The 14,825-nt window shown below is 41.3% G+C and overlaps 1 protein-coding gene across 2 annotated transcripts in view; it reads left to right on the top strand.

Annotated features, from left to right (window-relative positions):
* Window positions 1-14,825, top strand: part of LOC5574750 (protein halfway) — a 29,052-nt gene that overhangs the window by 9,949 nt on the left and 4,278 nt on the right. For both annotated transcript variants that reach the window (XM_021839143.1, XM_021839142.1), the window contains one exon: window positions 344-1,173. In XM_021839143.1, the coding sequence (XP_021694835.1) occupies window positions 344-1,173 (830 nt within the window). The remainder of the gene's footprint in view (window positions 1-343; window positions 1,174-14,825) is intronic.

Genomic DNA, 14,825 nt, shown 5'->3' on the forward strand with positions numbered 1-14,825 from the left:
TTGTAAGAAAAGAAAGCATGACTCCACCCAAATAGCATTATTGAGACGAGCCCACCCGAAAACGAAAACTAATTCAGAGCGGTTGCAAATATCGGTTCGCTAAATTGTTGTGCAAACATCGGTAAACACCGGCCGCTGCACACAAAAGCCATCGCGCGCGACAGACGATAATAGGCAAATTACTGTCCGTTTTGCAAACATGGTTCACGGAGCAGCGATAGCTATTCTAGGATGACGGTGTATGATACAATGATACTATCTCTCTATATTAGGTATCGTTAGACTGCAAATTGATGTAAATTTATGGATTTTTGTTACGTTTCTTCCTTTCTTCTCCGAACAGATGTTTGTACACCTGAAACACGTAGTGATGGTCGTTCTGGCGATTACCGCCATAAACTGTCGAATAGTGGCCGATCACCCTGGGTCGAATTCGCTTACAACAGAAACCGTTGCAACGACGCCACACGCCGCCGTCCCTGCCGCAGAACTAGATACGTCCGGTAATCAAGATCCAATCGTCACCAGCAGTACTTCCACCACCGTGCCAAGTACGACGACGACAACGTCCACGACCACAACTACCGAGCCATCAACGACCCCGTCCACGTCCACAACAACCACGGAAGCGACCACTTCCACCACCACGACATCCAGCACTTCAACGACGACCGTCCCAACGACCACGACGACGCTGATTCCGCCCACCAACGAACTCGGCTGCTACAATGCCGCCCCGGAACTGTGTCACAACCGGACCAGCGAGTGCGAATGCAGTCCGGATCCACTGATCCCCGGAGCTATGTACTGTTGCAACGTGACCGACATCAACAAGGCGATCGCATGCGCCTCCAACGGTGGTGGATCGGAAGGAACGTCCTGGCGGTACATCCACATGCGGAACGTCACCGTGCGGGAGCTGGTGCTGAACGTGTCCAATCGGTACATCAAGACGCTCCTGTCCGTGTCGTTTACCGACGGGTCGATCCAGAAGATTAGCACCTCGTTTACGCGGTTTTCGTCGCCGGTTTGCTTCAACATCTCGAACAACAATATCAGCGAGATCGAGCCGAGGGCACTGAAAGAGCTGCGGAATCTGAAATCGTTGGACATTTCGCACAACAACCTGTCGACGATTCCGTCGATGGGGGCGAATCTGACGCTGGACATCAGGTAAGCATGACCCTTATAACATTTTTTGCGAATCTTAGGCCAGACCTCACTTGTAGACTATTGTTTATACAAAACAGAGATTTTTAAGGAACATACATAAGATCATCGTCTAATCAGTACTAGTTACTGGTAACGCCACACAGTTCTCAGGTGTTCATAGTAGTGCTGATTCCATCTTTTAATGATCCGTCAAAACAGTCTCATTCTTATACCGATGTATTCGAAAGTCATTGTAGAATTTCGCGTCTTTTAGTATCTACCAAAACATCTGCTCTATTTTTTCACACTCAAGGCTAGTAGCCATTAAGTGCCATAAAAATACGAACTTTTGAGACCTATTGCTCGAAAAAAAAGAGACCAAACACGTAACCTAACAGGATTTCGGACATAATGAGTTTGATTTCTCATGGAATCTTACTATTTTCTCTGAGAATATTCCTCAAACTTTGTTGAGACAGTACGACAAGTATTACTGATCGTATTACTTTATTTGTTTTCCGTGATTGTTTCTAGAAATTTCATTAAAAATTAATTCAAGGATTTGCCCATAGTTTCCTTCAAGAATTTCTTAAACTTCTCTCAAGAACTCTACTTGTACTTTTCTAAGAATAAACACATAAATTTTCTCTGAGATTCCATCAGGAAATTCTCCAAAGATTCTTTCAGAGATTTTTTGAGAAGGTCCTAAGTCCTCCAGGATTCTCTCATGAATTTCACTAGATCTTACTGCAATATTCACGTTTAGAGCTTCTTCAACCAGAGATGCCTCCAGTGAGTTGTTAGGATTTCATTCAAAATTGCGGTTGAAAATTTCTTTAGATTTAAATCAGGATTTTCAGGAACTATTTAGTGAAATTCCCTGAAGAAATCTTCAGTGAATTTAATCAGAAAGTCTTTTAGGAATCCCTCCCCTTGGTTATAACGCATATATGCGACCTTGCCGCGATGGGAGGGCACAATTCACTAGCCCATTAGATGGACACCAAAGGCATAACCTGTAGTGGTGGTATTACATTTTGGCATTTTTGCTTAAAGCCGCGTCATAATTTATATGACATAGACGCACTAATATCTCGGATGTGATCCAACGGACGTTCTGCGTCGTTGATATCGTTGATGCAAATTTCAAAGAAATAAATCTATTCGAAGTTGACATTAATACTATTCGCGACGATCAGTTTGCCTTTTGCTAACCAGAATTATCCGTAGCCACTCTTACTATTAGCTAGCTATATACATCGTTATCATATACGACGTAGGGAATATTACTCTGAGGAAAATTACTAGTTGATTCACTGAGTAGAAATAAGTGGCGACAATCTTATTTTATTATGTTTTTAACATTACCATAACTAGGAATACCTCTTTTGTAACAATGGTATAAACCTGGGAGGGAGGCACCGATACTACACACGAAATATGACACAAAGTTATTTCGAACTGCAAGAAAACTCCAGCTTGCCAACGACAATCAAGGCAGACTTGATGAAAATCGCTAGTTTTCTTTTATTGTGTTCCTTTGATCGTTCTGGACAAACATGGAAAAAGGGCTTAAGTTTTCTACGCATTTCATTTTCGTTTTTATTGCAAAAAGTAAAATGATGCGTATTTGAATACTTTATATTCAATCAGAATAAAAGGTGCTATTGTGACATTACTTTTGAATAAACATGACTAGCTTTAATCGATTTTTTGTCACATTTGATAATCGATTACGCGCTTTTATCATGTTTGTCCATTGTTTTAGATCTGGGCTCACAGTGACAGTTCGTGACAGCAGAATCTCGGCTCACCTTGATGTACATAAATTTCGTATCGGTTTCTCCCTCCCAGGTATAAACAATCTAATTCCAGCTTCATTTTTGCAAAATTTACAAGTAGAAAGTAGGCGTTGTGAAGCATTGCATTTGCCACCGAAAAGTGAATCTTGTAGGAGACTGCAATAGAAGCCTAAGGTCACTTTACTCTTAAATATTCACTATAATAATGACTATGGAAAGTAGGACGCTGAGATCGATCATTAGGGTACACTTGCTAGTTCCGATAAATTGTTGAACAGACAAGGAAAGTGACTTTTTTCTTTAAGGATATATGAACGTAATTACCAATAAATACTTTTAACAACAAAAAACGAAATTAACTAGAACTATTACTAAACAGCCTTATTTTGTTAAGACTTGACGACAATTGACACTTAAGACTCTAATCTTACGTAAAAGACAGGAGTAATCACTTAAATGACAAATTATTCAAAACCATTTCGACTAGACAGTTTTAGTAATGTAAAGTCTTCTAGGAATAAAAAGTTTACTAAAATGATTGGCGAGAATAATGAAAAAATCCAGTTTGTATTTTTAGAAGAAATCTAAAATAACCTCTGATGAAACTTCTGTAGAAACTTATTTAATCAACTGCTTCAAGTGCTTAATAGATTTCCTTAAATAATCCCTGGAGGATTTTTGGAGCACTTCTTGGAAGTGACCGTGGATATGTTGTCAAAGAAGTTCATATAAAATTGAAGAGTAACTGAAAAAAATAGTGTGGAAAAATCATGAACTAATTTCTTCAAACATTCTGGAGTAAATCTTTATGGATTTTCTTGGAAGAACTCCCTTAGTTGCTGATGGAGGAACTTCTAGAGAAATTTCCAGATGGGTCACTAGAGGAGATCCTCTAAGTATTCCAGAAGAAATCTCCGGAGAAATCACTAGAAGGAATTCTGATGTTTTTTCTCGAAGACGAGAAGAAAAATCGCGACCATTTTGGAAACCTTAGATACAGTGACTGGCGAAAAAAAAAGATTATTTTGCCGTTTTTCATACGAAATGGCGTACAAGTTCGGAAGGCCTTCCTTAGCCGAGTGGTTACAGTCCGCGGCTAAAAAGCAAAGCCATGCTGAAGGTGTCTGGGTTCGATTCCCGGTCGGTCCAGGATCTTTTCGTAATGAAAATTTCCTTGACTTCCCTGAGCATAGAGTATCATCGTACCTGCCACACGATATACGAATGCGGAAATGGCAGTTTAGGCAAAGAAAGCTCTCAGTTAATAACTGTGGAAGTGCTCATAAGAACACTAAGCTGAGAAGCAGGCTCTGTCTCAGCGAGGACGTTAATGCCAAGAAGGAGAAGAAGAAGTTTAGAAACTTGGATCTTGACTCTTATAGTTCCGATTGATCTTAAATTTCTACCGTCACTAGGAAATAACTTGAAATTTGTGCAGTAAAAAAACTTACATTATTTTAATCACACACTTTGAAGTTATCGCAAATGTCCCAGTGTCCCAGGCACAGTGCTTCCTTTGAATATAGAGAATTTTTAGAGATCCTTGAAAGGCGTGGACGACTTTATTGCAAATGTAGTGTACACCTCCTATTCCAACAATGATTCTTAATTAAATGTTAATATAAGTATTTAGTATGTATTTATGTTAAAGTATATAGATATAGTATGTATCAAGTGCGAGCTCATGTGTAACATTTTTGAACAATCATAATCACTTGTCCATTTGACATGTTCAGATACAGGAGAGCGGAAGTCTTAGAGACTTTCTGGTCATTTTAAATACAGGTAACCAATTGGATAAAAAAAATCTGGAAGGATTCTGATGGAAGTTTTCTAAAGAAAAATTTGGAAGGAAGTCCTATAGAAATTCCTATGAGAAACATGAATTGGTGCTGGCGAGTATCTGGGAGAATTCTCATAAGTATACTGGTAGCAGAGACGAATAGAGACGTAGTAGTCGGATTCGAAATGGGTACCACTTCTGGTACTGCAATTGGTTCTTTGGTACTGCAAAAAAAAAACAGTTTACCTAATTTTTGAGTTGACTTTACCCAAAATTAAGTACCGTAAAACGGGGTAACTTTGATAGTTTTTTCGAAGAAAACTTCAATATTTATGCATTCTGTTTCAAAAAATTACAATTTATATTTTTAAAACAAGTACTGACATCCTAGCTATCGATTGCACTTGATAGATTGCCAAAAGATTTATTCTGAATGGATATATTATTTTTCATATAATCGAAACTCGGTTTTCTGTTTTGGGGTAACTTTGATAATGGAGTAGAAATCGAACAAAATTAAATGAATCACGGAACATTTGTAGGGCGTTGCTTACCTCTAGGTGTTTAAAGTTATATGGAAATTTGTGACTTAGATTACAAAAATGGTCCCAGTTTGTACAAATGGTATTCGCTAAGAGATTTGAGATCGAATTCATGTTCTACTATAACTAGACTGTCAAGGAAAAGTGACGAACTCATCATGACTTCATCAAATAGTGATCGTAGAACATATTGTTTGTAAACGTTGCAAAAACGCTAAAATCTTATAATTTTTTAATATTTGCATATAAATCCTCAAATGCACTTGATTCCAACGAAAACAACTTCGACATGAAGTGTCATACTAATACTCTTTACTTTTGCATTCGTTTTGCTTAACTGATTAAAAGAAACTTTGTTATTTCGTTTAATATGTTGTAGGTCTCGCACTATCAAAGTTACCCGCATTATCAAAGTTACCCCGTTTTACGGTATATCGATTATTCTTTCAACCCAAAATCTCTCGGTATTCTCTCTCTTCCCCACCAATGTTGTCAAAAATAGAGAGGTGCACCTACCTTATGGGGGTAGTTTGGCCCAATAAGCCAAATTTGGGTAAATGCATTATTCTCAAGCTTGGGTTGAATGAACTCAATTTTGCGTTGAATCGAACCAAATTTAAGTAAATTTTTCTTATGGCTTCAAAGGCAAATTACCTAATAGTGGCCTTGGAAATTTAGCCAAAGTTGGGTTATTGGACTCAACTATGGTTTTGAGTTGAAACAACTCAGGTTTGGATAGATCCGCTTTGCCGTGCAAGTTTGACAGATTGCAGTACACTTTTCACGGCATGAGCATCTGCATGGTATAAAACGTTTGACTTTTACTGTGCGCTCTGTTTTCAAGTTGCCCGTGAGCGAGAGCGAGACAGCACCAACACACGGCGCACAGTAAAAGTCAAAAGAACAAAAGAATTTATGGCACGTACAGAGGCTCATTGTAGATTTTGCTCTATTATTTTTTGTGCTATAAAATTTTGGAGGTATTTATTTTGTCTTTGCTGGTAGGATTCTGATGAGAATCCTGAAACGATTCTAATGAGAATTCGGCTGATGAAATCCTGAAAAGATTCTGATGAGAATCGTGAGAGGATTCTGATGAGAAATTTGAAAATAATCCTGGGAAGATTTCTAATGCCAACCCTACAAAGATTCTGATGATGATCCTGAGAGGATTCTTGATTATAGTACATAGAAGTTTCTGAAGAGAATCCTCGAATTTGAACGAGAATGTTTAAAGAATTCCAAAACGAGCATAATTTGAACTGTAGGATGCCTAAACCGATGGGTACTTCGCTCCTGCTCCAAGGCAAAAAAGTTCCACATGAGCTTGCAAGACTTGATCCATGCTATATTCATGTACTTTAACATAAATACATTCAAAATATATAGAAAATTTATCAAAAATCACTGGTGAAATAGGAGATATACATGACATTTCCGGCCGTATATCCGGTTTGGCCGCCGGTATCCAAATATATGTGGGTACATTTACAGGTACAACTAGTCTCCTACACAAAACTGTTAAAATTTTGAGAATTGATCAATTGAGTTAAAAGATATAAGCAGAAGAGTGCCAAAAAGTCGTCCACGCCTTTTAAGGGTTGAAATAGTGACCAGTAGGCGAATGCTGGTGAGTAACGGAAGAAAATTTCTTCTCTTCGAAGAAATTGTTCACCGGAATTCACCTACAGGTCTCTAAAACTAGAACTGCTGCCAGCCCTGCATACGTGGTAAACTGGAATTTCAGTAATACATAGATGAAACTTAAGTCTTTTTGATAAAAAACATGATTGACTTTAAAATGCAACTGAACTGACACAAGGAAAGTTGTGCGTGCTTTTAATGAAACCAAATTAAAACAGTTCCTCCAGCAATACTTCTAGGAATTTCTCATGCGATTCTTCCTAAAATTCCCCAGAGATGTCTACAGGTATTCTGCTTGAGATTCCCACAGGCCTTTCACCAGGGATTACTCTCGCAATTCGTCTTGGAATCAGGGATTGAATCCTGAGAAAATTTAGAGAATCTCTCACCTATCGCTCTCTGTAACAATCATGATTTGCATTGAGAGCCTGTTTATTGTATAGGGCAAACGCTCCCTTAGTGGAGGTAGCTCCAATAGTGGAGGTAGTGTGTTTTGACATGTTTCGCACTTTTTTATGGCTATGTGATATTTTTCTATGATGTACGATGTGAAAATGATACAAGTTATCAAAAAATATTCATGAAATTTAACCATAAACCTATTTTAAACAATTATTTTGCTTAAATTGTTTGCTCCTTTGCACCTATAGTGGTGCATCAGTACCCATAGTGGAGGGTCCCATAAGAAATCAATGGTTTGCGCCACTAAAGAAACCATTCTTAAAACATACCTCCACTAAAGGAACAGTGTTCCTATTGTTGGTGCAAGGCTTTTTGCAGGGAAATTTCAAATGAATCGTGATTTTTATACATTTGAATGATAGAAGGATTTGAGATCTAGCGATTGATACGCTAAAATCATATAATTTTTGATTTTATCACCATGTTTTAGCAGTTTTCGCTTAGGTGCACCACTAATGGTACATTTGCCCTACTGCTACATCTCTGATTAGATCGGGGGAATAGCAGTGCATGATAAAACCCCTCTAAACAAGCTCCAAACCTGGGGGACACTATTACTATAGGATGTTCGGGGATTGTTTATCGTACCAGTAGAATAAAACACCTACCCCCAATGGTAAACAAGCGAGAAAAGTGGATTTTATCATCGCTCATCAAATGAGAACGAATTCTGCAATGCCTGCTAGGAATTCCTCTGATAAATCCTCATGAAATTCATTTAAGAGTTTCTCCTGTGATTCCTCCCGGTACGTCTTCGAGTATTCTTCAAGGGATATCTTCAGTTATTCCTCCTGGTATTTCTTCAGAAAGTCTTCCAGCATTTCTTTTAGAGTTTTATTATCTATTTATTCCGACTTGATTACCTTCAGGAATCCCACTCGCGATTCCTTTAAAAAAATCCTCTTTAGAATACTACAAACGTTACTCCTGAATTTCTTTCAGATATTCTTCAAGGAACTCTACTAGGAAGTCTTCCATAATTTGATCATTTCTCAAGAATTTCAACTAGTTATTCCTTCTAGGATTCCTTCACAAAACCCCACCAAAGATTATTTAAAAAAAAATCCGCCTGAGATTACTCCAAGCGTCAATCTCGACTTCCAGATATTCCACCTAGAATCCTACTTAATTTTATTCCAGTATTTCTTTAGGATGAGTTTTTACTCGGGCTATTACCGCGTGATCAAGTGCACATATCGTGTTGCGATTTCCAACAGTCCGAACGGTCGAAATATCCAAAGATAATCATCAATAGTTGGTGATTCATATAGCTTATCTTCGAATCTAACGGTGTGAGTTGGAAAACACTAAAAACACTGTCTGTGAGGTGTGAAAAAAGACATTGTAGCTGCCTGTATATGCCAGCAGCAGACAATTTGTTGTGACACACCACCAAAGCGCGCCGCGTGTGAAATAATAGAGATAAAGACAACCCGATCAAAAATAGCAAAGCGATCGAAGTGAAAAAATCATTCAAGTTTTTGTTCGAAAAGAAACAAGTGTACAGTGGTGTAATATCTGAGTGCGGTGTTGATTGTTAGGAGTTTCCCAACCGTCTCGCCGGCATGTCGCTGGCGAACGGCTACCCACTCCTCTTAGGGGACCCAGGGGGCCCTGGAGGTAGAGGAGGTGGCCCATCGAACTACATCAACGGCGACTATACTGGCGCTCGTCTCCCACATTACATGGACAATGATGGCACAGCTGGACAGCTACAATACCTGAAAATGCAGGCTGTATCTGGACAAATACCGCAAGATCCTTTCTTGTTACGATTGTCCGTTGAAAAATGCATTGGTGGACAGATTGATGGTGCATACAAAGAACAACAAGGACTCTCCTATGTTCTGAAAGTTCGCAGCCAGACACAATTCAACCGGTTGCTGAAAATGAACAAACTGAATGACGGAACGGCTATCAGTATCACTGAACACCCGCAGCTCAACCAGACGAAATGCGTGGTTTCAAATGCTGACTGTACGAAACTGGATGACGAGTACCTCAAGCAACAGCTTGCTGCACAAGGCGTTAAGGACATTCGTCGGATTAAGCGTCGCAAACCGGATGGCACTAGTGAAAACACACCAACAATCGTTCTCACCCTTAGTGGAACCGTTATACCCCCGCATATCGATTTTGGATGGACGCGCTGCAAAACGCGTAACTTCTACCCAACACCGATGTTGTGTTACCGTTGCTGGGAGTATGGGCACACGGGTAAGCGTTGCACCCATCCCACCCGGGTCTGTGGACGATGCAGCAAGGTTCATGAGGAGGAGAATCAGAAGCTGAATGAACAATCCAATATAAGATCGATGGAGCAAGATGAAAGTCTGTCAACACCTACCAGCAGCATGTCTGAGCGCATACCGTGTACCGAAGCTGCTTATTGTAAATTGTGTAAAACAAGTGACCATAGCGTTTCCAGCCGGAAATGTCCAGTTTACCTCAAAGAAGTGGCAATTCAACACATCCGTGTTGATAGGGGTATATCGTATTCCCAAGCAACACGGGAATACGAGGCCCGAATGGGAGCGAGTAGGAGCAACAGCACCTACACAGGTGTCGTGAATGCCAGCAAGGACAGCGAAATCGAAGATCTCAAAGCAGTAGTCGAACAATTACGAACTGATGCGAAGGCGAAAGATGCGAGAATCGCGGAAATGGAGCTTTCACCGCAAAACCGCGGCGTCCACGATCGCATGCAGGCAGTTCGTGAACACGGTACGATAGAAGATCTAATTCGACAAGTTTCTGAACTGACTTCTACCATCGAAAAGCTACAGCAAGACTTGCGAAAAAAAGATCAGTTCATTTTGGATCTTATGGCCAGGCAAACCCCAGAAGCAGAATCCTGCGTTGAAATTATCTGCGAAACCCCAGAACAACAGAGGAACGCTCTGTCGGACTCCTCCGCTGAAATACCGCCCACCGCCTCTTTTACCGACCCAATCGCGAATAAAAAGGTTGCCAAGTGGGTCAACGCCATTGGGACTCATAAGGATACTGGAACCAACCCAAAGAAGATCGCGAAAGATACGAAAAACAAGAAAAAGCTGAACAACGACGGTAATTCGACAGACGGCAGTATGGAATCCATCATCTCCGGGCACTCAGTGTGTACGATGGACTCGTCCAGCACGCATCCGTCGAATTCTGGAAAACGGAACCACGAAGAATCCGAAGCAAGTAACAACTCGTCAACAAGCTCACCGAATGCCAAGCGACATAGCAAAGTCCGCAAGGCAAAAGCAACTAATAAAAATTAACTTCGCGATACGCTCAGTCCTTCCAGTACGACCTGCAGTATAATACTGTTATTCTCATCTCATTCACGTTCACACCTAACGAACCACCCAACAACGATCAAGATAGCAGGAAGTCGACTGAGCAAACATTACAATCACCCCAATCACTACCATCAAACACACCAAAACACAAATCATCACAGGAGGCCTCGAGTAGCCGGGGCCCCGTCAGTGCGGAAGCTACACCCCAACCGGAACTGGCGGACAACCCCCGACGCTCAAGTGACCTTTCTGTTAGTGGGACGCACAAGGGCTCTACAACCCGTTCCCCACCATGCCCAGACTATGGTCGGGACAGGCAAGGCCCCGCCAGGGCGGAAGCTATGGTCGTACCGGGTCTGGCGGAACCCCCTTGTCATCCTGATCATGCTGGAAGAGGGACGCACAAAGGTACCAAAACCTGTTCCCCTTTGGACGACGAGGGATGCAAGCAAACCGGATTGTCACCTTATGCTCCTGTTTTTGTTCCCCGAGCAAGGCTAAAAAGTCACACCTTCTCCTCAAAGGGTGGTTCGCAATCGATCCCCCCAAAGCACGACCAGGAAAGCCAGAAAACAAATAGGAAAAGTCGTACTAAAACCTGTAACAAGCCTGTGCATCGCCGATCGACAGGACATTCCGCATCGACGACAACCGACCTCTTCCCCCCTCTAGGACCGGAGGTTTGTAACTCTGATCTTTACGACAATCTACATAAAACTCGTTACGGAGAATCGGCCATCATTGTACCTGGTACAGCTGCTTCCCCGTACCGAAATGCGAGAAACCTCTCTGGGCACCCTGGGCCTCAAAACCCAGGCGGTAAGCCCCACCCTGCCAAACGGACTACAACCACCAACTCTTCAAACTTGCTTTTACCGGCCGTCGGGATATCTCTACCTTTGGCGGGTGGTTCGCTACCACCTTCCACTGGTAGAGCTCTATCTTGTTCGGCCCACAATACCAACACAACACGAATTAACGGCAGCATCAGTCAGGAATCTACCGTTAGTGCAACTTCTAACAGCACATCATACGGTGGCCGGGCCATTTTTGCCACACAGTGGAATATAAACGGATTTTTTCGTAATCTCCCGGATCTCGAAATGTTGGTACGCGATCGGCAACCCGCGATAATTGCGCTCCAAGAAATCCACCGAACAACACCTACTATGATGAACAATACATTGGGAAAAAAATATCTATGGTACACCAAAATTGCTGCCAACCTGTATCATTCGGTAGCCATCGGAGTATCTACCGATCTCTCGGCTGAGCTGATTGATGTGAACTCGGACCTGCCGATAACTGCTATTCGTCTGTCATGGCCAATCCCCATCTCTGTAGTATCTCTTTACTTGCCTAACGGAAAGATACCCGATTTGGAAAGTCGACTTATAAGCGCCTTCAATCAAATTCCGGAGCCAAAGATGATACTGGGTGACTTGAACAGCTATCATCGGGCATGGGGTAGCCGCTCCAATAATGCACGTGGTTCAATTATCGTCAGCATTGCCAGCCAGTGCGATTTAACAATCCTTAATGATGGCTCTGGTACTTTCTTCCGCGGACAAGTCGAATCCGCGATTGACGTCTCACTTGTGTCAGCTGCCATCACGAACCGCTTCCTCTGGTCCGCAGAATCTGAATATCGAGGGAGTGATCATGTACCTATTCTTCTCACTCTAGAAAATAGCTTTGCCCCCGAAACAACACGACGTCCTCGATGGAAATACGAGAAAGCTGATTGGTCAGAATTTCAAATGACGCTTGACAATGAACTAGATATATCCCCTTCAGCTTCCCTCTCAGACTTTTCTGCTTTGATTAATAAAGTTGCCTCTGCTACTATTCCAAAAACCAGCTCAAAACCTGGACGACGCGCTCTCCACTGGTGGAACGAAAATACTCAAAAGGCTGTTAAGGCTCGCAGAAAAGCTCTCCGGGCCGCTAAAAGAGCCAGAAAACAGTTCCCCGATGACAACCCAGAAAGGGCCATTATTCTTGCAAACTACCGAGACGCCCGCAATACATGCCGTCAGACGATCAGGGAGGCGAAAGAAAAGTCCTGGTCCGAATTTCTGGACACCATAAACGAGGACCAATCGTCATCTGAACTATGGCGACGAGTAAACAGCTTCCAAGGCAAGAGACGAATCAAAGGAATGGCACTCAAGATTGATGGTACTACAACAAGAAACCCCCACGTAATAGCAGACGCACTGGCGGACTATTTCCATAGTATCTCTTCACACCAACGCTACCCCGAGAAATTCATCAAACGCCATTCAATTGCTAATGAAGCGGTGCATCGATTCCTGGTCCCACCTGACCAAGGACAAGCTTTCAACATTCCATTTACCATGAAAGAACTGGAGTATGCCCTACAGAAAGCAAAAGGGAAATCAGCCGGCCCAGATGACATTGGATATCCGATGTTGAAACGCCTCTCTCCAAGGGGTAAGATAACTTTTCTTCAAATGATCAATAACGAATGGACGGCTCACACCCTTCCGGAAAGCTGGAAACACAGTTTCGTCATACCCATTCCAAAATCATCCGGTCCGATAAACGATGTCGGCAGCTATCGGCCAATCGCCCTAACCAGTTGCGTCGCAAAAATTATGGAAAGGATGGTAAACCGCAGACTAATTGAGTTCCTGGAGGAAAACCGAAAACTAGACCATCGTCAACACGCTTTCCGATCCAGTTACGGTACCGGAACGTATTTAGCTTCTCTCGGACAAATCTTGGATGATGCTGCAAGAAATGGAGATCACGTCGAGATAGCATCCTTGGATCTAGCCAAGGCTTATAATCGAGCCTGGGCCCCCGGAATTCTAAGTAAGCTGGTCAGCTGGGGTATCTCTGGAAATCGATCCTATAACATTTCCCCGAATACCATTACCCCGAAAACCATCACCCCGAAAGTCAATACCCCGAATGGTCAAGTACCCCGAAAACCAATACCCCGAAAACCATTACCCCGAATAGTCCGTTACCCCGAATACCATTTCCCCGAATGGACCATAACCCCGAATTTTCTTGGCACGAAAAATTGAAGATCCGACAAATGAATCCCATATACCTATTTCATAGAATTTTGATTTTCATTTGAATTTTTGTTCTTAATGTTATCAAAGATTTATTATTCTTTTAATCAACAGCTATTCTTCATGAGCCAGGTGAGAACCCAAATTTTACTCACAGGCGTGTACTTGATTTTGTGAGAATGATTGTGTTCACAGCAATAAATCATTTTTCGAACTGATGATAATGCTGACATGTTAATATTAGAGACATTTCCCGCCCTCTTTCAAAAGCGTTATATTATTTGGTAATGTATAATTATATTTTTATATTGCTGGAGGCAATGCGAGTTCAACATATTCTAAAATGTCATTAGACTATGGTTTGAAAAATGTCAGATGAAAATGTTAACTGATATTAAACTGACCACTATTTCAAAAGTACATCGCTAAAGAACAGCCTATGATAAAAGAAGAAAAAAATCACTGTTGAAAGCGTCAATAATTATGATGCCAACAATCACTTTGCTAGTGCAACTTCCGAAAGAATAGCCGATAACTAAAAGAAGGACAAATCTCTTCTTGGAAATTGTAATACTGACAAGATGTAATACAGACAAGTAATGCAGGGGCTTATTTTCATTTATTTTTTGAAGTCACTGCCAACTTTGAATTTCGCTCAAGACAATTTGGCAGTCGATTTTTTTACCGCTATCGCTCAAACTTCAACTCAAACGGTACAACTCGAAAGAACAGCCTATAACTCAATGAAGAGAAAATCATTGATTAAAATTTTTACACTGCCATTATACAACCTCGAAAGAACAGCCGATGTTTGAAAGAATAAAAAATCACCAATAGGAATAGTAGTAACTTAACTCTCCCTTACTCGATATTCTGTATCTCGATATTTCCCCTAACTCGATGGAATGCGCGGTCCCTTCAATCTAGCATACTATGATCCCTCTGTAAGTTGAAACCTCTCTAACTCGATGTTCCCTAACTCGATGCGATCTGTTTCAGTTTCCTATGCAAGTTTACCTCTCTAACTCGATATTTTCATGGAAATTTCCAAATATTCTCCAAATGTTCATAAATTTCATAAATTTGATAATTATGATTAT

The sequence above is a fragment of the Aedes aegypti genome, chromosome 1 (genome assembly GCF_002204515.2).
Source record: "Aedes aegypti strain LVP_AGWG chromosome 1, AaegL5.0 Primary Assembly, whole genome shotgun sequence".
In the NCBI taxonomy this organism is placed as follows: Eukaryota; Metazoa; Arthropoda; class Insecta; order Diptera; family Culicidae; genus Aedes; species Aedes aegypti.